This window comes from Corythoichthys intestinalis, chromosome 4 (assembly GCF_030265065.1).
Source record: "Corythoichthys intestinalis isolate RoL2023-P3 chromosome 4, ASM3026506v1, whole genome shotgun sequence".
Lineage (NCBI taxonomy): Eukaryota > Metazoa > Chordata > Actinopteri > Syngnathiformes > Syngnathidae > Corythoichthys > Corythoichthys intestinalis.
In genome coordinates, this window is record NC_080398.1 from 18603697 (window position 1) to 18626805 (window position 23109).

The 23109-nt window shown below is 39.0% G+C and overlaps 1 protein-coding gene across 4 annotated transcripts in view; it reads left to right on the forward strand.

Annotated features, from left to right (window-relative positions):
* Nucleotides 1–18321, forward strand: part of triob (trio Rho guanine nucleotide exchange factor b) — a 192518-nt gene extending 174197 nt beyond the window's left edge. For 3 of the 4 annotated variants that reach the window (XM_057835068.1, XM_057835069.1, XM_057835070.1), the window contains 10 exons: nucleotides 409–662; nucleotides 758–887; nucleotides 973–1000; nucleotides 5937–6099; nucleotides 7387–7508; nucleotides 11241–11319; nucleotides 11417–11617; nucleotides 11898–12036; nucleotides 12129–12315; nucleotides 16118–18321. In XM_057835068.1, coding sequence (XP_057691051.1) covers nucleotides 409–662; nucleotides 758–887; nucleotides 973–1000; nucleotides 5937–6099; nucleotides 7387–7508; nucleotides 11241–11319; nucleotides 11417–11617; nucleotides 11898–12036; nucleotides 12129–12315; nucleotides 16118–16533 — 1719 coding nt within the window. In that variant the 3' untranslated portion in view covers nucleotides 16534–18321. Of the gene's footprint in view, nucleotides 1–408; nucleotides 663–757; nucleotides 888–972; nucleotides 1001–5936; nucleotides 6100–7386; nucleotides 7509–11240; nucleotides 11320–11416; nucleotides 11618–11897; nucleotides 12037–12128; nucleotides 12316–16117 lie in introns of those variants that run through there. The other variant, XM_057835071.1, reaches the window with a different exon arrangement.
* The last annotated feature ends 4788 nt before the right edge of the window (nucleotides 18322–23109 follow it).

A 23109-nucleotide genomic window follows, 5' to 3' on the forward strand; every position in this document is an offset into this window, starting at 1 on the left:
TAGTCGCATGTTGAAGTACTAGCTACTCTACGTTTCCTGCGCCAAAATAAAAGCTTGCATAAAGCAATAGTCAAAATTATAAAAAAAGAAAATAAATAATTACATTTTTTTTTTTTTTAATTTAAAAACGACTGGAGACAAAATGGCAGACGTGACTCAGGCGTCATAGTCGAAATCACATAAGTCAGTTACGTCATAACCCGGGGACTACCTGTACTTCCATATCACTGCAATATTCAAAGCAATTAAACTTGCTTCCATCAATGCATGTGTCGAGTCAATTGAGTTTCAAGAGATGTCAATCAAATCCTGTTATTTGATTGATGGAAGCAGATACTACAAACTTCATGCTTTGCTCCTTTGTCAGCTAATTTTTATTTGACTTTTGAACTTCTTGTATTCTGGCAGAGTGAAAGTAGTAGCAGCAGCAGCAGTGTGTCCACCATGTTGGTTACCCAAGACTATGTGGCAGTGAAGGAGGATGAGATCAGTGTGGCACAGGGTGAGGTTGTCCAAATACTAGCCAGCAACCAGCAAAACATGTTCTTGGTATACCGAGCTGCCAATGAGCATTGCCCTGCAGCTGAGGGATGGATTCCTGGCTTTGTATTAGGACATACTTCATCCTCTACTACACCTGATTTCCCAGAGGGAACCATCAAGTAAGTCAACAGGGACATTTATCCTGTTTTGTAACTAATCAACTTCAAAGAAAAAAAGTCTTAGAAGTAAATGTGATCTCTTTTCCTTGGTCTAGAAAATCCGTATCATGGCATACTGCGCTTCGCATTCGCCGCAAGTCAGAGAAAAGAGACAAGGACGGTAGGAAATTGGAGAATGGCTACCGTAAATCTCAGGACAACTTGGCTAACAAAGTCTCTGGCAAGGTACAGGGTGCAAGTGATCATCATATTGGTTCCCTTTCTTTGACACTACATTATCCTGAAAATGTTTGTCTCATTGATATTTCAGCTTCTGAATCCCAACTTCATCAGTGATGGTGAGTGCATTCAAGGATACACTGTATTGTCAGTACTCAATATACAGTCATGGATGAAATTATTGGCACCCCTGGAATTTTTCCAGAAAATACAGCATTTCTCACAGAAATTAATGCAATTGCAAATGTTTTCAGTATGAATGTGTTTATTTCTTGGATGTGCATTGGAAAAACACAAAAAAAGGCCAAAATGTACACAATTTTACACAGAATGCAAATGCTGGACGAAACTGTTGGCACCCTCTACTAGGGTTGGGCATCTTTTAAAATTGAATGATTCCGGTTCCGATTCCGGTTCCATGTTTTGATTCCGGTTCCGAACGATTCTCGATTCCGATTCTTTTAGAGGCAGGGTCCAAAAAAAAAAAAAATTATTATTATGTTAATTATATTATTAATTATATTAATTTAAAAATTATGATTATTATTATTATTTAAATGAATTTAAAATTATTATCATTATTATTTATTATTTATATTAATACAATTAATATGAAATTCATAAATTATATGAAACTCTCACAGAGTTATTTTTAACCTGTATATAAATATCAGTCTCTGAACTCGAATGTGAGGAAGTTTCTTTCCACAGGAGTGCACTTTCACAATGTTTATTTTTCAAAAGCTCACGGAGAAAACATTTACTTATATTCTTTTGCCATACATGTACCTTAGCTGGGAGCTACAACGAAGCATTAGTATAAATTCTTCTATTGATTATAATTTGATGTAGATGAGGCAACATAATAAGGTTTCCTTATTTGTAAAACCGATTCTGTTGTGTTTACAGACACCTGCAATGTTTATGTTTTGACAATACCAGTTACGCCAGTGAGTGGTACTGTAGGCGTGTGTACGTATATTGCGGAGAAGAAGAGATGAGAGCATCTGGTAGTGATGGGTCCGTGAGACCTCATGAAGCGTGTCGACACAGTGTGGATACTATGTCATTGAATACTGACACCTGCTGGACATAAAAAAATCCCTACAGGCAACCCACTTGGCAGAATTACACTGAATTGACGACATAGTAAAATCAAATCATTTAAGTCTTTGCATTCATATTGCATTATTCCATATCTTTAAATTATGTGAACATATACAGTATTATAATGTGAAAATGTAAGTAACAATGAATGGGTGAATGAGGATGCTTGTGGACTTTTTGTTCTGATAAAATTTTATTCAAAAACATAGTTTTTTTTCATGTTTACAATTTAGTTGGTTCTTTTTTATTTTTTTTTTATTTTTTAAAAAGCAATTTCACCTGCTGTGGACAACACACACTGCATGGAACCAACGATGCCAGCATGCACAATAATTTCTTAGCCAGTTGAAAGAGTTTTGGATAAGATGTCCATTGGCTCCTCCAGTATTGAAAAAAATCTGCATTGCGTGCCATGTTCGGCTCAGCCATTCATCGTTGCACTTTTGCAATTTCATCTACAGTTGCATTGCCTCCTTGACTCCCCAGTTCGTCATCTAAGCGCTACCATAGCCCATCAGAAAAAAAATTGAAGTGGACAATAAATAAATTATAGCTTAATTACCGATTTATAATAAATTACCAAAAAAGCTACTGTGGGAAAGTAAAGGAATGGCTCTATACCTGTGTTATCTTGGGATTATCAGAACTTGGCGCAATAATGCTTCAGCATTGAGTATGGGGCTACTGTTTGTATATGACAGATTGAAAGTACAAATGCGACATTTCACCTGCAAAAAAAATAACGTTAATAAAATATCCAGTGTGCTACGGGCTGCGCCGTGCAACGCGATCCATTCATACGAAAGGCGAGTGCTCTGACCACTGTGCTAAATGCCATCGGTTTCTCTTGAAGGCATCAAAATGGATATTTCCACGCACCGCAAATGACGAACCCGCGGGCAACCGTCACACTAATAAACTAAGAGTTAACTTAAAATTAATTGTATTTTGAATGGAAGATGACAAGTGCGTTTTCCCTATGTTACGTCCATTTCCACAGCATGTAGACAACGAGGAAGTAACCGTGAGATGTGGATTGTTTCAGCAGCTCCATCGCGTTGACAGACGCTCTTCCTTTTGAACCAGTTTGCCACGTCATAACTGTGTCGACACAGTTCAATGAGTTCATGCCTCGGTCACTTGATTTTCTTGTAGCGATACGCGCACCAACGCAGGGGTTGCTTCATGAGCTCGGCGCGCACGCCGGCGCATTAGTATCACTGGACCCATCACTAGCGTCTGGCTAGGATGCTTTGTAATGTTATAACTGCTGCGAGTTCATTAAAAAGCAATTGAATGCTTCATAAGGCTGCTTCTTTCTAAATAAGCAACACAACAGATTCCAAAACAAAAATCCTTTTAATACTGTTGATTTTAACTGAGGCGTCTGCTGCTTTAAGATGGTGGCTGTTTACTACTACTGCATCTATTTCTCTTTATATGTTCTAACACCGCCGACTCTGTCATTTTGCATGTAGTTCTATATACATGATATCGACTATAGCCCGACGTAATAATACGATTTACTCTCGTACTATTTTTTCATTCATCCATCCATCCATCCATCCATCCATCCATCCATCCATCCATCCATCCATCCATCATCTACTGCTTAACCCGGGGTCGGATCGCGAGAACAGCAGAAGACAGAAGTAATGTATTGTTTTACTTACCTGGTTTTGACGGCGCAGCGTGTCAACTACGTAGCTCTCGGCTAGCTTTGCACATGGCACATAGGCTTCCATGAAGCCGGTCGTGCATAATTGGTCATGCAGCCACCTTTGCATGGTATAGTTGTGTTGCAAATATTGCACTGAGCTGACTGGTCTTTTTTTGTAAAGTTTAAGCCAAACTTTTGAGCACCACCGCACCATGTCCATGGTTGTAATCAAGTTGCAATGCACAAGCATGCGCCTCTTGTGGCTTCCTCTTCGTGATTTTCGGCAGAATTTTTTTCCGCTCGGTGGTCAGGGCATCGAAACATGGAATCGATATTTAAAAATTCCAACGGTTCCGGGAGAACTGGAATGTAAGAACCGGGTCCCATCGATGCTCAATCCTTGATGCCCAACCCTACCCTCTACTCAATATTTGGTTGCGCATCCTTTTGAAGAAATAACAGAAAGCAATCGCTTCCTACAACCATCAACAAGTTTCGAGCACCTCTCAGATGGGATTTTGGACAACTCTTCTTTTTTTTCTTTTTTCTGGCACTGGGTGCCTTGACAGTGTGCAAGGAGTCATGAAATATGGAGAGTATCAAAATGTTTTGGGACGGTCATGGGTTTTCCAACAGGACATTGACCCAAAACATACCTCAAATAGCACAATGAAATGGTTGGGGATCAGTGCTCAGTCACAGAAAAAAGAATGAGGCCTCCAAAGAAAAGAAACAGTGTCTATACTAAAACATGGTGGAGGTCCAGTTATGTTTTGGGGTTGTTTTGCTGCCTCTGGCATTTGACAGTGTGCAAGGAGTCATGAAATATGGAGACTATCAAAATGTTTTGGGTCGGAATGTATGGTGTAGTGTCAGAAAACTGGGTCTGCGTCAGAGGTCATGGGTGTTCCAACAGGACAATGACCGAAAACACATCTCAAATAGCACCAAGAAATGGTTGGAGACAAAGCGCTGGAGAATTCTGAGGTGGCCATAGGATCTAAATCATATTGAACACTATGGAGAGATCAGAATTGCTGTTGCAAGAAGGCACCCTTCAAATCTGAGAGACCTGGAATAGTTGGCAAAAGAACAGTGGTCCAAAATTCCATCTGAGAGGGGCACGAAACTTGTTGATGGTTATAGGAAGCGATTACTTTGTTATTTCTTCTAAAGGATGCGCAACCAAATATTGAGTTGAGGGTGCCAACAATTTTGTCTAGCCCTATTTTTGTATTATTGTGTCTTCAGCTTTTTTGTGTTTTTCCAATGCACATCCAAGAAATAAACACATTCATACTGAAAACATGTAATTGCATTAATTTCTGTGAGAAATGCTGTATTTTCTGGAAAAATTCCAGGGGTGCCAAATACATTCATCCATGACTGTATTTGTGGTGACTAGGGATGTCCTGATCACATATTTCGCACCCGAGTCCAAGACCGAGTGACCTGATTTTGATAATATGCCGATACTGAGTCCCGATTCGATCCCGAACTAAGTCTTTTGTTTGTTTGTTTCTTGAACAAAAGTTTTAAACATGTTAATGTCACCGTGCTGCCTTCATAATGTGAATTTGTTTTAAACAAGAATAACGTAGAAAAATACTTTTTTTTAACAAATGATTCATATGAGTCCACTCAAATCCGCTCACGCCGTTGAGAACAGCCTCTCACATACACAATCAGTTGCCACAGCACACTACCACTAGTTTGTAACAAGCTAAATGATGATTGTAGAGCTACCAAGCTTTCTTGGCAAGATCAAAGCTACAAGCATATCAATCATTATTAACTTTAACTAGCAAACTCCAGCGCACTGCTGACCAAGAAAAGCAGCAAGTGGGAGAGTTAAAGGCTGTACAAGCATGAAGCAAAAAATCATAAATATATTTCTAAAATTAAAAACCCAATCATTTTCACCCAATTCCAATCCTTAGAGAAATAGCGCGATCGGCCCAATTTCAGATCACGTGATCGGATCAGGACATCATTAACGATAAAAACAGTTTAATCTCTTATGTCAAGCGCAGAACTCACATTAGTTGATGACTAATTTCATTCAGTCATTTAATAAAGAACAAGCTGATGCAACACTCTAATATTTAATAACAGTGACATTATACTCGATAGGTAAATCTTCGAATCACAGTATTATAGCATTTGGTTCATGAGATTCCACTGTGTGACATAGTAAAATAAAAGTGAAATTATTGAAGCCATACTAGTCTTTCTGTTTTTTTATTGTATATCATTTAGACATTTTCTATTGTCATTCTGCCATGCAGCTCCTCCAGAGTTCCTCATTCCACTTTGTGATGTAGCATGCGAGAGTGGTGAAAGTGTTACTCTTAGATGCAAGATAAGTGGCCGGCCACGAGCCACTGTCACCTGGCGAGGTCCGGACAACAACACTCTTAGCAACAATGGGCAATACAGCATCACCTACAGGTAATTCAATAGGTTTTAAACTCTTACTAACCATGTTTTTTTGTTTTTTCTTTTAACTTTTTCAGGCACCTCACGCCTGTTTTTATCAAGCCTACAATTACCGTGTTTTTCGGACTATAAGTCGCACCTGAGTATAAGTCGCACCAGCCATAAAATGCCCAACGAAGAGGGAAAAAAAACATATATAAGTCGCACCAGAGTATAAGTCGCATTTATGGGGGAAATTTACTTGATAAAATCCAACACATAGAACAGACATGTCATCTTCAAAGGCAATATAATATAAAAATACAATAGAGAACAACATGCTGAATAAGTGTACAGTATGATAATGTTACATGATGCATGAACAACGAAATGCGAATATACTGTCCTAACCAGGACGCTATGGCCCGGTCCTGGCTATACAGCGAGCTAAACTCCCAAATGACGATGCTTGACGTCCGTATAATTTGTGGACTTTATTTTGGCCGTCATTATCACACCATCAATTGAAGAGTGAAACTAAAAATAGAAATAACACAAATCAATTTCGTCCTCGATACCAAACAGGTTCGCATCAACGTAAATACATGATAATTAGCTGCTATTATAGCAATGACACAAACGTTTAGCATATGTTCACTAGCATTAGCACATCGTTCACACAACCACACAACCGGCTCTAGGTGTCCGATCGCGGGTGGAAAAAAAACACACAACAACAACAGAAAAGATGATACACACAGGCGTTGCCTCTGTAGAGATATTTTTCGAGCATAAACAATGAACATAGGTTCACAGCAGTGTTTCTCTCGCCCACTCGCTGCGTAGCTGTGAGCGCTCTTCTTCGCGTAAACAAGTGCGAGTGCGCCCCCACTTGGGCACGAAAGTGCCACAAACTAAAAGCATGCATTTCAATATAAAAAAGTCAATAATACAATTGAACACACATTGTCAAAGGCAGAACGCGAACCTGGCCATAGCTATTAAGAGTTATTCAGATAACTAATACATAAAGAACATGCTAATAAGTTTACCAAACCATCAGTGTCACTCCAAAACACGAAAATAACATGTGAAATGATATCATAATGTGTTAATAATTTCACACGTAAGTCGCTCCTGAGTATAAGTCGCACCCCCAACCAAACTATGAAAAAAACTGCGACTTATAGTCCGAAAAATACAGTAGTCACAATACTGGAACATTCTGACATGATCTGCATCTATTTTAAAAATGTCACTTTTTCAAGAACACATTTCCCACAATTTGGAGATATACAGTAATTGCTCTTTTCTCTGCAGTGAGACAGGAGAGGCGACGCTGTGTATCCTGGGGGTGACTATGGAGGACAACGGAAGATACACTTGTGTTGCTATGAATGTAACAGGTTCTGTCACCTCCTCTGCCAGCCTCAGAGTATCAGGTTAGAGTTCAGCAACTAAATTTGGCCGTTTTTTTCTGAAAATCATATAGAAGATGAAAATTTCAACTAAAAAAGAATTTTTTTCCTAATTTATTTTATTGTATTATGTAGAAAAATGTATTGATTGAAGTTATTAATTTAAAAAGTCTTGGCGCTAATAACGCACAGGTGCATCGCTACGGTAACGACGCTCTCGCTATTTGATGACGTAATTGCTGCATTAAATCCGATTTGCGGGACTGGACAGTACAGACCGCCGCGACAGTCTGGGAAAATGTGGCCCAGATCGGATTTAGACCACATACGAAAGTGACCCAGATCGGATTTGAAATGGTCCCGTTCTATGCGACTTGTCACGTTCAGACCGTCAAGTTAATGCCTCACTTGAGTCGGAAAAACACGAAAAAATCGGATTCGTGCATTAAGACCTGTAGTATGAACGTAGCCAAAGTGTTCGTATTTCAAACGGGATTTTCCCATAAGAATACATTATAATTCCATTAATTCGTTCCACATCCCGAAAACCAACACTAAATCATTAATAAATACTGCTGGTACGATTACAAATGGCATTTACACATAGCAAAACAAATAAATTATAAATAAAAATCGTAATAATAATAATTCCTGTAATAATGTAACGAATCGGGTTCTAACTAGAGGTGGGAATCTTTTGGCACCTAACGGTTCGATTACGGTTACGATTCAGAGGCTCCGATTCGATTATAAATCGATTATTGATGTTACCACCCCCCTTTTAATGTTTTGTACATTAATTTCAAAATTGTTCAAAAATCCTCTCAGGCTAACCCAAACTAATATTTCAGTAACATGTTAACAGTTTAAAACGGTAAATAAAATACTCAGGTCCCATTCTATATCAGCAGCTTTAAACTACATTCAATTAATTTAATGATGTGAATCAACTGTTACAGTTGTTAAAATTCTCCCGTTATTCCATAATTTCCCGTCTGTCTACTTTCGATATTTCAAAGTTTTAAAACTTTTTCATCATTTAAGATGGATTCAAGTTAAGATTTTGCCGATTTAGGAGTATTTTAGATAAAAAGTTAATTAGGTTCGCTACAACAGAGCCTTCTAGAGAAGTCTACTGCTTTAAGATAGCGGCTGTTAACAACGCGGCAACTACTAAATAGCAAGTCTGTCATTTTGCATCTAGTTCTTTTTACATGTTCTACCGGCGCCGTCATCTTGTCATTTTGCATCTAGTTCTACATGTATGTGATATCTGCCGTATGTGGCCGTATGTTTGTAGCAACTAGCAACTGGGCGTTGTTTGAAGTAGCTGTCGGCCGCAGTCAGGTATTATTGTTTTTTTTTTTATCTAGCGGCATGAGTTGAACATGACATTTACTCTCGGTCCGTTCCTCATTGCGTCCCGAAGACTGCGTTGACTGTGTTTTAGGTCTGCTTTACCTGGTATAATTAAATAATCGGAATTTGGATTTTTGTGAATCGCACTCGAATCTTCCACGGCCGAATCGCGAATAATCTCAGAATTGGAAATTTCGCACGCCTCTAGTTCTAACGTGATGGATGTGTTTTGCGGGCTGTTCCTGAACGCATGGCGTGGCTGACGTGACAAAGATGCGGTAGAGATTTTACTTGCTCTTTTAATGTTCTATTGTTGTTGGTTTCAACTGCAGCGGACAGTAGGCATGTTGTGTTGCACAAGTTCTGAAATAAATGATTAAAAACATAACGAAGATGGCGATTTCTTTGGCGATGTTACCACAATAATAATTGTGGCAACGGCCGTATTGTCAAGCCAGTTCACAGATGGCACACCACCAGGGGCATTACCGGGGGGGCAGCGCCCACCTACGGACACGCTCTGCCCGCCTAAAGAAAACTGGATGTAGTACTAACGGCAATTTGGGCACCGCGTATGGTCCCATTCATATAGTACTAATGTGTTCTAAGTTTTAACCTTTGCTTTGTTACCTCCTCTTTCACCTTAAAAAAAAAAGAAATGTTGGTTTTGTTCCTAGGGGGCGCTAGATACGCATATTTTGATTTTTTTTTTTTTTTGTCATTTTATCAAAGTTTTCACCAGTGTTCACCTGGCTGTTGAGTTTGGTGAGTTTTGAAGCATTCTGAGGGGGTCAAAGTAGGACTCAAAGCATCGGCGGAACAAAGAATGACTGCTAGGGGGTGTTACATAGTGTCTTTGGAATTTGTCTTTACACGGTATCAAAGATTGGACCCGTCTTGACCTGCCTGCCGATTTTGGTGCATTTTGAAGCATTCTAAGAGGGTCAAATTGAGCTCAAAGGGCCTGTGGAACAAAGAATAACTATAATAATGATGATAAAACCGTGGAACCACAATCGGTTACCTAGAAAAAACATTGTCACCTGCATGTCCATACTGTTCAGTTATGGATGTGTTCTAAGTCAAATAAAATCAAATCAACTTTTATTTGTTTAGACCAGGGGTGTCCAGACTTTCTGCGAAGGGGGCCAGATTTGGTGTGTTAAAAATGTGGGGGGCCGACCTTGGCTTACGTCCTTTACGTAGAACAATATATTTAAGCAAATTTTAGCAAGCCATTGTGTGTGTCACATTTGCTTTATTTTTTTTTTAAATTAATAATTTCAACAATCTCGCAACCAGCCTTTGTGGGTTACTCTTTCAAATCTCTGGCTCTTGCGAAATACTGCTGCTGTGAAATTAAACTAGCTTCAAGTTGCTTCAGTTTATCGCTATGTATCTTCCCTGTAATCTTGTCAAACATGTCAGCCTGTCTTGTTTGGTAATATCGCCTCACATTGAACTCTTTAAAAGCAGTGACTGTCTCTTTGCAAATGAGGCAGACACAGTTGTTGCATATTTTTAAGAAGAAATAGTCCAATTTCCACCTATCCTTGAAGCGGCGGCCATCGCAATCAACTTTCTTTTTTTTGTTGATTGTCGCCATTTTAGAAAATTGGGAGTAAAGGGTCACACGGGGTAATGTTGCGTGAGAGTGCCGCTGCCTTTTAGTGGGTAAATGAGGAGCAGCATTTAGTGTGTAAGCTACTTCATATGCTGGTAGCAGTGCTGCTGACCAGTTTATTAAGTCTGTGTGTGGACCAGACGTTATTGATTTTATGACAGAGGCTGGGGGCCGCGGGCCACATTTGGCCCCCGGGCCTGACTTTGGACATGTCTGGTTTAGACCAAATCACAACAACAGTTATCTCAAGGAGAAAACAAAACATGTTTTAAGGTGCAGTCGCCCTACACTAATTTCTACCTACTTGAGCATTGTAGGTTTTTTTTTTTTTTTCCCCAGGTAAGACTAATGCCTACCCACACCTGGCATCTTGGTAACACCACTGCACACCACGCTCATATTTTTGTGTCATTTCCATCTTCATTTCAATGGGAAATGTCACCTTTTTCTTTTTTTTCACCACCTGCACTAACCTTCTTGGGACCCATGTTGGTTTCTCTCATAAGAAAACCCGCTGTGCGTCTATCTTGCGGGAAAACAAACTGCGGTGCTGTCATAAATCCTCATATTTCGAGCATGTCTTCAGATGTAGAACCAAATGGCGAGTCAAATTTTACATCGGATGTCGAGAAGATCGTGTGTCGAAGCGATAATATGTCGAGGTACCACTGTATATTGCTTATATCACCACTATGATGGGCAGTTACAATGTTTTCAATGTTTTACTGAACACTGTATTATGCTGTTTTTTTTGTTGTTGTTTTTTTTTTCAGGAAGCCCTGATGATAGCAACAATGCAATTTGGAAACGTGGTTTTGAGTCCCACTACACTGATATTTCTGAACTTGGAAGGTAAAAATTCAAGTTAAACTGAATTCATGATCATATCAAACAAATGCTTGGAACATCCGAATACAAATATTCACTTGACTTCCAATTTGCTTGGCAGAGGCCGCTTCTCAGTGACCAAGAGGTGCGACCAGAGAGGCAGCAAATGGACTGTGGCGGCGAAACATGTAAACAAGAAGCTGATGCGTCGAGAACAAGTGCTGCAGGAGGTCAAACTCCTCCAAACTGTGGATCATCCAAACCTGGTCCGCTTCCTGGACATGTATGAGACGACCAACAGTTATGTTCTTATATTAGAGATGTAAGTCAAAGTGCAACATGTTAACAAGCAACTTAGTGCAACTCATTGACTTAAACAGGGAAATTATAGTTATCCAATTGTCGATTTCATCGATATTAATTATACTTTGCTATTCTTCAAAATGTAATCAAGTTTCATTTTGACTGTTCTGATTGGAACCTTCACCCTTTGTAGTGCATATAGTTTGCTCATTGCAATACAGTATTAAAGGCCACCTATTAAAATGTTAGGTTCTTACGAGCAATATGACTCAAATAGTATTGGCTGTTGTATTTTTTAGGGCAGACCAAGGACGTTTCCTAGATTACATCGTGAGCTGGGGAAATCTGACAGAGGAGAAAGTAGCCCTGTATCTCAGAGACATTCTGGAAGCGCTCCAGTACCTACACGGCTGGAGGATAGTGCACCTTGATCTCAAAGTATATAAATATCTGTATTATTGCATATTTTTGCAAACCATTTGTAATGTGGAAGGGGACCTAACTGTATCATGTCTCCATGTTTTTGACAGCCCGAGAACATTGTTGTAGAACAGGTGTCTTCCCAGCCTGTGGTGAAGCTCACTGACTTTGGTGATGCTGTTCAGCTAAACCCACCATCCACCTACATTCATCCTCTTTTAGGGAGCCCAGAGTTCTCTGCCCCCGAGCTTGTCCTGGGTCAGCCTGCCTCTCTGATGTCCGACATATGGAGCTTAGGTCTGTCTTCCAGACACAGATAAGCAATGGAGAGTTTTGTGTCATGATCTTTATTTGATGAAAATGACCCAAAAAAATCCACAGAAACACACTTGCTACTAGGCATGTGCTGGTATGATGATGCGGTATGATAACCTAAAGCAAAAATATGACATTTTCATGGTATCACGGTATTGCAATTACAGTTCTAAAATGAGTTACTTTGAAATATTTTAGTTAAAAAATGTCTTTTTTTCCATTCAACGGGAATTTTATTTTTCAAAACATATTAGCAAATCGGAACATACAGTAAGTATAATGTTAAAATAATTTTTTTAAAAATAACAAAAAATATTCAAAACTAAATTAAAATAAATGCAGTCCTTGGGGTGAGCGTAAACCCACAGCCACAGCTTAACATTATTACCATCAGAACAACAATTATAATTTGAATTATTATAAAATGCATGTGTGTATGACTCGTATCATGTTTACATTATACACACACTCTCTTTCTCAACACAGGCAGTTGCCAGACAGAAAAAAACATGTTTTACCACCGCTAGACCAGTGCTTCTCATTTTTCTGTTATGCCCCCCACGGGAAGACGTAAACGTTCCGCGCCTGCCCATCTCTGCCGCCACTATAAATATACTGTAGTATCATTTGTATATAAAATTCTTAGTATTATTAGGTGTATTATAAGTACACCTCTGCATAACATTGTGTTCTTTTCAATAATAAAAGAAAAAAGTAATATAGATCAACTTTCAATAAAGTGTAAAAAAAAAAAAAAAAAAACACAACCACACTGTAAAAATACAATCAAGTTACATAGTTTGACCGTTTGATACTGAAAATTGAAATTGATTAAAATTGATAAATAGTAATAAATTCAAATTGATTAGCAACATTAACTCATCAGGATAATATGCCAAACAATTAGACCGAAAAAAACGAAAATAAATAGAACAAAAACGACAGTGTCATTGGACGGTTTTTATTTTTGCTGCAGGCAGTATCAGCTCTTTTGCTATGGTGTGGGGTTATTTTGCACTGAGCAACTAGGTATGCCACCTTTTGTGATGCTGACAGTGCTTGCTGGTTTACTTAGGTAACACTGACTAAGCAGAAGGATTGTTGGCAATATTTGACACGTTTTCGCAAAACAAAATAATTCCTGCTGTCTGCTGTGAACATTTTTAGACAAAATAAACAGATTGGTCATTCTTCGTGTCCCACTATACTAAAAGTCAAAGCCAAATGCTGCATACGCTTCGTTATATTTCCTTGTCTTAGATTTTCATATCTCTGGTGCTCTTTGCTGTGTGCTCTTGTTTGGCTGAAAAATACTGCGCACACGCTGAAAATGGGAGCGGCACTGCCACCCACTGAGTGGATGTGCAATTACATATTGCTCTGTGCCCCCCTGGGGGTGGGGGGCGCCCCACTATTTGAGAAGTATTGTGCTAGATGCACTAAACACACTGGAGTTAACTCTCATTGCTGGTGGGAAACGTCCATGATATTGTTTACTAACCTTTAATTTTGTGGTTTTGAAACCATGATGTTTTCACACCACGGTATTCCTTGAAACCTGTAATCGGAACATGTCTACTTGCTACATTATAATCATCCAAAAACGTGTGTTGTTCCCGAGAAAATAAAAGAAACTGATGCCAGTGACAATGTAACCTCCTTAGCAGAGGTAATACTTATTTTTTAATACCAAGTATGTTTTAGATATGACAGCTGTTTTCAACTAAATTTCAAGTGCAGAATCTAAAACTGATTTTTTTTCTCTCTATCATGTCAAGTTTTTTTCTCCACAGGCTACCTCCTCACAATAATGTTACTACATGCACACAACGAGCCTTATCCTTTGTGTAGCCCAGAGAAAAATATTGACGCGTTATACCCAATAACAACACTAGAGGTCATGAGCGACATTTGAATGAAGTCAGAGACTCACAACTGTGACCTCAGCGCATGCGCACTTCCTTATGGGGACGTTGGCCTTTTCTAAGTAAGGGGACAAAGTTTTGTTCGCTCCAGAAAGAAATAAAAAAAGATAAAGAAAAAGCAAATTGACGAATGCACCAACCACTGCTGTGTGGCGTCTGTTGCTTAATGCGAATTCAGACGGTCGCGTGGTGAAAATATTGAACGGAGACCACTCGGTAAGATGTGGAAATACGTACACTTCTCTAAATCGTTAAAGCCAAATCTACATTCATGGCTAACTGCTAGCGCCTTATTTATGCAGGCCAAAAGCCTTGTGTGAGAGGAAGAGGACCAGGCGTCGTCAGTTAAGACTATTCGGTGAGAAATTTTTGTCAAGATTTACTGCTGTTTGCGATGTTATAAAATATATTTTCCATTTGAAAGGAAAAGAGATGTAATTTGTGTTTTTGGTTATGGAAAATGTACCATTTACAGTAAATGTTGCATGAAAAAAAAACGCTTTTGAAAGTGTAGTTAACATTTTTGTTATGAAAATGTCATTTATTGCATACAAAATGCTTTGGAATGAATAATAGTTTTTGGTGATTACTGAGTAATGTTTGAAAAAGTTGTACAACGTATATGAAACTGAAACATTGAAACTGAAAAGATTGTAACCCAAGACCTGTGTTAAATACAGGTCAGGTTTTTTTTCTGATTGGAAAAAAAAAGATCATCAGATTGGCTTCAACGATGGCGAGCTAACCCAGAGTGATTTGAAGAACCAAGAATATCAAAAATTCTGGAATAACAGACGGACTGTCTGTGTGGTAGGATTGTATCAGTCATCGGACTGATTCCTACATTTTTCTTTTTTTCTTCCAAAGAGTGTACTCCACCGAACATTGAAAAAAAAGTATTGCAATAGTTAAAAACTTGAGACATTGAATTAGTTGCCATTTCAACTAATATTGGACAATTTTGACTTTGACCAAAGAATTGACTGAGACTAAACTGAAAAGTATTTTTTCTCTGTTTCTTGTTAGTTTGTTATAACTAGTTCATTGTGTGTTATTGTTAAAATGGTTTATTGTTTGTTTATTATATTGTTCATTAAAAATATACAAAAGGATTCGAATTGCCTAAACCTGATGTTTGATGTGGTCATCGTATCAATACCGATTGAGCCGAACCTAGAACGCAGCTCCTATCAGTATACATACAGAAGGGTATAGATAGGGGCTACATTTGTATAAACATTATAGCGTTCAATAAACATTTCAGTCGTGTCTGTTGCTTTATTTCACTGTATGTCATTTATTTATTTGTGTTGTAAAACAAGTACATACCGTATGTTTGGTAAAGTGGTTTTTCATATTTTTCTCCGAAAATGGGGACTTAATATTCAAATACTTGACGTGATAGAGAAAAACTGAGGTCAGTTTTGGATTCTGCAACCAATTTTTTTTAAACAGCTGTCTTACCTAAAACCACAGAAACTGTGTTTCCCAGTTTTAATATATTGTAACCACAATTTGTTTCTACCTTTCCCATGCCTTTGTAATCAGCGGTCCATCATACATTGGGTAGATCATACAAAACTTCCACTGGAAAATAGTTTATCACTGCCATCTACTGGTATTTTTGTCTTAGTACAATTGTTTCCAAGATTGAAATTCACAGTAGAGAAGCATTAGAATCTTACAAAGCCCTCCCCATTGAGAAATTTAATCGACGAGGATACTTGTCAATGCCAGTGAACGTCTGGATTGTCGCTGATAATCGTATTTGTCAACGGCAGAGTTGAAAAGCATTCCGTGAGTCCTTGCATGAACGCTAATCTTATTTTCCGTTGACTGTTTGCTGATGCGTCTTACAGGTGTGTTGACCTACGTTGTGCTCAGCGGTGCGTCGCCTTTCCTAGACGAGAGTCTGGAGGAGACGTGTCTGAACATCTGCCGACTGGATTTCAGCTTCCCCGAGGACTACTTTGAAGGCGTGAGCACAGCTGCCCGCGACTTTGTGTGCCTGCTCCTGCAAGGGGAGCCTGAGCAACGGCCCTCAGCAACGGCTTGCCTGCAGGAACCGTGGCTCCGCCTCCCGGGCGTAGCGGACAGGGACACCGGATACGCCACTTCCAATCGCATGCAGCTTCCCCCGGTCCAGAATCACACCTCCCATTTGGATACGTCCCGGCTCATTTCCTTCATCGAGAGGCGGAAACACCTGAATGACGCCAGGCCCATCGGGACGTTGAAGACGTTTCTTCAAAGCCGGCTGCTTAATTATATGTGACTGAAGTACCTCGATCGTCCCTCTCAACCGGGTTGCCGTTCCTAACCGCAGATCAACATCTCCACACTGATGCCATGTTCTCTCACTGATCCACAAGTGTCCTGCTGCTGCTGACTGACTGAATGACATCTGCTGACAAAACCTTTGACTTCCCCCTCTTCACTTCCCTCCTAACCTCGGCATGTTTATGCCTGCACAACAAACTGTCAGAATTTGTGCGAGACTTCCAACCCCGACTTGGCAGTGAGAAAAGCAAGCTTTTCTTTTCTCGCGAGTCATAGTCTTTCAAAGAGGAAATAGAATACTGTATAGTCTGTGTGTGTCAGGCTGCTTATCGTTGACCACAGAACAAGCCTTTTTCTTTGTAAAAAAGAGATTACTTTTTGTAAGTGAAACCGTGTACAGTTAGGAAACAAAACGCTAGTCACCTTTGAGGAAAACAAAAGTTTGTAGAAGGAAAAAAACAAGATGGCGTCCATTAGTGACGTCATACCAACATGAAGACTAGACCATGTTTTTTTTTTCCCTACTTGGTTACTTTGAGTGCAATAGTGTGTGCTGTCTGTCCTCTTGCTTGCCTTCAGCATCAAAACTGAAGTCGTTTCAGCACAAGCTTAATGAAGAAATGTTAAAGGTAACGCTTCCTAGATCTCCGCCTTACTTGTAAATACATATTCATGCTTTTTCATTTATTTTTCAACAATCTTTTGCCACTGAACAAAGTCTTATTTGTAAGATGATGAAAAAATTTAGAAATGCACTCGTTTTATGTCTGTTTCCATGTGCAATGTTGCAGCTTGAACATTTATGCAACTATTTATGAAGATTTTTGTTGTAGGTGTAGTCTTTAAAGGAGATAAAGGCATGTACGTAACCGGTACTGCAATAGACGTCTGTATTGTGTTAACTCTTCTGTATTAAGTTCAGTACTAATATCTGCAAAACCTCAATTAAATGAGTGTTGACAACAATGTAAAATGTGTATATTGTAAAAAAATAAAACAAAAAAAACAAGCACTTATGCTTTTCCTTTGTCATAGTTTCCATAATAATACCAAAGTTTTCTATTTGTTTTCCTGTATTATTTTGATTTTTCATGTTAATTTATAGAGAGCACAGTGAACCCAGATTATTTAAGAGTTTACATGGACTTTTATTTATTTTATGACTATGTTTAGCGATTCATTTGCTGCGTTAGGGTGGACTTTGCTTGCTTTATGGTTGCATCCTTACGCAATATAGCATGATCTTAGCATGGGGTGCCTAATCAATTTAGGAGACAAAATTTCCTTTTGCTCTATATCTTGTTTACTCAGCAGTCGAGAATGGTTGCTAAACTTTCATTGGAAAATTTATGTCTACTAATCTGTGGGAAAATGTTGAGTTCTCTAAGGTTTTGCTGTAATTTTTCTTTTTTTTTTTTTTTTGTCTTTATGTATCTGGGTTCCCGGGGAAAAATATTAATCTAGTTCTGTAAAAGCTTCTATTCAGCAAAATATGTTGTATGTAATAAAATGCCTTTGTGAAGCCCTCATCCTCCTCTTGCTTGTGATGTAAAGATGTACAGAGAGGGGCAGAGGGCAGTTTGCCTCCACCCAGGATGTAAACCTGTTTCATATTTGAAATACACCTACAACACTGACTGCGGCAATGTCAATTTGAATGTTGTATGATGACTTCATTTTTACTTTTGCATGTATATTCCTCTGTACAGAAGACTGTGTTTACATGTAAGTGTAAATATTTTAGTTTGTGGTGTTATTTTGCCATTAAACGTTCAAAGAGCAACTGTTGCTTCCACTAGCTAATTGAAAAGGCACCACACTCAATATGTCCTGCAGACATCAGGGGAAAAAATAGGCAAGATTTAAATTTGAAAAGTAGTGTCTGTGCTTCCATTTTGAGGCGGAAGCACAATGGATCTTGATTTGCATTTCATGTTCTAAGTCTAAATCTCACCTTTTCCTTCCCCAGTTTTGGCCCAACCGCAACCTTCACGACAAGTACTACAAGAATTTGGGTTTCTGTCACATAAAAAAATATTATTTACAGGCATGAAAATCTCTCACCTTTCGGCGAAATTTGCCGTTTTGAAGTCAAAAAGGGTGACCTACTTGAATTGTGTATATCCCAGTAGAAAATTTTTAGGGGGGGGCGTGAGATTTATTTAATGTCGGACGCTTGGTATACAATAGGAAAAGCGGCACAAAGCCAAAAAAGCGCACCAGAGTGGCCAAAACATTGACTTATTTCAATGAAACAAAGGAGGGTACACTGTTGTGTCCCATCTCTTCAATGCCAAGCTTGGCTGCACGTCGGCCGTGAATGAACACCTAAAGCGTTGTCACCCAGTTGTAATTTTGGAAGACGCTGGGAGACAGTTACAAGGTGGCAGATCGTAAGTCCATCTAACTAACGACATGTTTTATTGAAGTTGCTAAGCCTGTCGCGATATGCAATGAGTCAATTTATTGCACGGCAAATAAAAAGGAAGAAGGTAATTTTCCGTTTTATCGCCGCACCCACGCGTGTGTTCATACATTTGTGTGTGCTGATGGTACATGAGACTCCATTTCCTTTAACAGATGTTAATTGGTCATTAACACGCTGTAATTAATTATGCTAATACTGAAGAGTCATAGAGCAGACTAGCATCTCTTTTTTTCATCATTTAGCACTGGTCTACAAATTATCATTATTTAAAATGTTGGTGTGATGGATAATTTAGGACAATTTTCCTGTGGTGAATCAAAATATCACATTGTTTTTGCTCAGTCAGATGAATTCATTTTTAACTACGGCCACGTTTTTTTGTTTGTTTGTCATATTTTTATTCACATATTTTGCTTTATATCGGGTTCACCAACTGGAGGGTACCAGCATAGAGAGGGGGGTGACTCCTTGTAAGAAATGAATGACACTCACAGCCAGAGAATAGATTTTTTTTTTTTTTTTTTTTTTAATATTTCAAAGATCAATTTAGTATAAATACTGAGCCTGAACAAGAGAAACATCATTTTGGATTTCGCAATGCGAAATTGTCCTTAATCAGTTGAAAAACATAGACAACATAGGCGGAGTTTACTTTTGGTGCAGGGGGAGCACAACATGTTGATGACTCCAAAACGCAGTGTTAGCAATAAAATTAACTTAAAAGAATAAATAAGTTGACAATAAGCGTTTTTTTGTTTCCCATCATTCTTGAGGGGAATTCTAAATCAGACTGCTTAGGCAATACTTTTCGCCAAGATAGTCATCCATTGAATTTGGTACGCCCGCCGGTGTCATGCCAATGTAGTTAGCCCAGTCAAAAATTGTATCCCCTGGGCGGAGCCCCATATGGAGGTAGATTTGTCTCTTCATTATTCAGTCAAAAAAAAAATGTGTTTGAATGCAAAAAATAAATCTGAAACTCAAAAAAAAAAAAAAAAAAGCATTTGAAAGCTATTTTTTCTTTGATTTTTTTCTTTTGATTGAAGTGATTTTTTTTTTTTGTTTTGTTTTTTTTTTTTTTTGATTGAAGCAACTTTTTTGATTGAAGTAATATTGTTTTGCGTTTGGGCCACATTTTGGCTAGGATATTTCTGTCTTTATTATCCAATAAAAAATAAGTTGCTTCAAACAAAAAATATATATCTTCAAACAAAAAAATCACCTCAATCAAAAAAAGAGAAAAATGTCATAGAAAAAAAGTTTTTGAATGCGAGAAAATATTTGAGACTCAAATATTTACATTAGAACACTTATTTTTTTATTTAAAAATATTATTATTATTTGTTATTAATATTATAGGTAGGACATTTGTGTCTAAATCATTCAATCCCCCAAAAAGTTGCTTCAGTCAAAAAAAATAAAAATTTCAAACAAAGAAAAAAATCATTTGAAAAATGCCCTCCCCTATTTTTTTTTCTCAATAATATGCAAAGCAAATGAGCGTCGAAGGTGCTATTCACATGACCTGTTCGAAAAATAATTTTGACCCATTGTAAAAATATCTTTTTTCGTTCATTTCATTCAATTTTGTTTGCTTTAATGCTTTACAACTTTTATATATATAGACCCCAATCACCAAGGTGACAAAATCACGTGATCGATTTATTATGCCGCCATATTGTCCGTCATTGTGTGTACGTATTGTCAATGATCGTAGTTTCCAAAGGTGGATTCACTTGCAAATTATGGAAGCCCGGTGCTTTCAGACGCTGTAAACTCATTGGATGAGTTGCATAAAAGTCGTTATTTGGAAAAGCTTCGGTCGATCCAGTCGCCAGATCCATATTTGATGCCCAAACCGATGTTTCCTCCCGTCCGGTCCCGTCCCGTGCGTCAGAGCTCGTCCTGAGACCACAAAATTTCCAATCATAGTCCAGTTTATGTCACGATGAGGAGTCTGGTCTGGTACCCAAAATCGGCACCGGCCCGAATATAAACCGACGTTTGGTCAGCTGAGCGTCACCGTTGTCACGATTGTAAAATGAAACTTGATCAACAACGGGCCGGTGTGTGCCGAAAAACAGCTGCCCAGCGTGAAATGCCCCCCCTGACGGGAGCGCTTATTTATAACGCTTTAATGATGTGAAAACATCAAATGTTTACATGGATGCATTGCAGTAATGGATTTACGACTTTAAGATCAGTTTTAAATAATTAAATTACACAAAATATTAGTACTGTATTTTAGTAACAAATCGTGGACTGGGCCACATAGCCATCTTTGAACAGAAATGTATTAGTCTACAGGTTTTCACAACCATATCCCAATGACAATCACACAGGTATGACATTTATTAGTTCAAGCAGAGTAAAATAATACATATTCACAGTACAAGAAAGTCGTTTCCGTGTGGGCGCTCCCGTCAGGGGGGACATTTCACGCAGGGCGGCTATTTTTCAGCACAATACCTGTTGTTGCGCACACTTTCTTGCTGCGCGACCGTGGCGACGAGCTTCGTAGTCTCCGTCTGATGATGTCTGTGATCGTGTTGGCATCATATTGATGTTTTCGCCGCTGTCTAACGGCTGTCGACACAAACGCATCATGGACCGAGATAAATAAACCGTGCTGCTTTAGAGATTTGCCCTTTTAACAATGGGCACACAGCAACTACTAAAATAACCGTTTATCTTCTCTGTTACTGCAACCAACCGCCACACATGCCTTCACCCAGAGGTTGTGCTAGACTTTTTCGTTGTCTGTCATTTTGACTGACAGGGTCATAAAAATCCGGTCATAATCTGTTTTTACCTGTCACTTAAATTTTTAAAATGATGATAATGACATTGTGGTGACCCTTTGTTTGGCATAATTCACCTTCCGTACTTGTGTGTCCATTTGGCCGAGCGCGTTCCCGGCTACGACAGTCACGTGACAGAGACACTTAAGGTTCAAACACACCAGCAACGTGAACGTCGCGTCAACGATCTCGCCGCGATTACGCACCAGTGACGCTCGGCGTCAATTTCCATAGGACGCGTTTCACGAGCAGCGCGTCTGTGGAGCGGCTCGATCTGTTCACGCGAGGATTGCAAGATCGCGCGAGAATAGTGGGTATTTAAAGGTAATAAAACAAGAACACTTTGCCTTTCAGACCCCGCGTATTGGCGAGCTTTCTTTTTGAAAGAAGAAAAAAGAAGTCATGTGCTAAAGCAAAAAGCAATCCCAATGACAAAGATTTTAACATTTTTTTTCTTATGAACATTTTTCTAAGCTTTATTGATGTTTTTTTCTCAAGTTAAAGCACCACGCAGGAATTAATTTTATTGTGTAGCAGGATTTGTGTATTATTCGTATTAATTGCAGGTGTTTTAGCTCATTTCAGTTTATTATATTTATATAGGAAGTTACGGTTGCATATTATTTTGAAAATCGACCGGATCCACCGTATTTTTACACGAGTGACTTCCGGCCTGCCCGATCCTACCTAGTAGTATTGACGCAGGGGGGCTGCGTCTCGCGTCAAAAAACAAATTCTGCTGTTCTTTTCGCGTGCGTCGCGTTTAGCGCTTCTGGGACGCGTCTAACACGCGGACGCACTGCGCCTGGTGTGCATTGGCTGATTGACTTTAACGGCCGCGTTTCGAAGCGTAATCGCGGCGAGATCGTTGACGCGACGTTCACGTTGCTGGTGTGTTTGAGCCTTTAAGATCCGCGCGCGGTCCCCTCACTATCCACTCGCTCTCGCTATATGATTGGCCGAAGAGTCGAAATGCTCTCCCGTGAACTGCCTGTTTAAAAATGTTCCCGTTGTTACTTCTTGCGTTCGCTTATAAGTGCCCATTTAAAAAGGAAAAGCGATGGATGATACTACACACAGAGCGTATTATTAACAAATGTTAAAGTTGTATAATCATCTAGCGAGAATAAGGAACGTCACTGACAAGCGCAGGCCCCCACGAGTGGATAGTGAGGGGTCTAGGATAGTGCGCCTACAGCTAACAAGACTCTTAACATTGCATACCGCTTCAACATATTCAATAGTATTTAGTTTTCATTCATTTAAAATTAATATTCTGTCCGAACAAGCTTAACAGAGAATCCACACTGTGCCATCACACATCAAGCAGATGAATATGTAA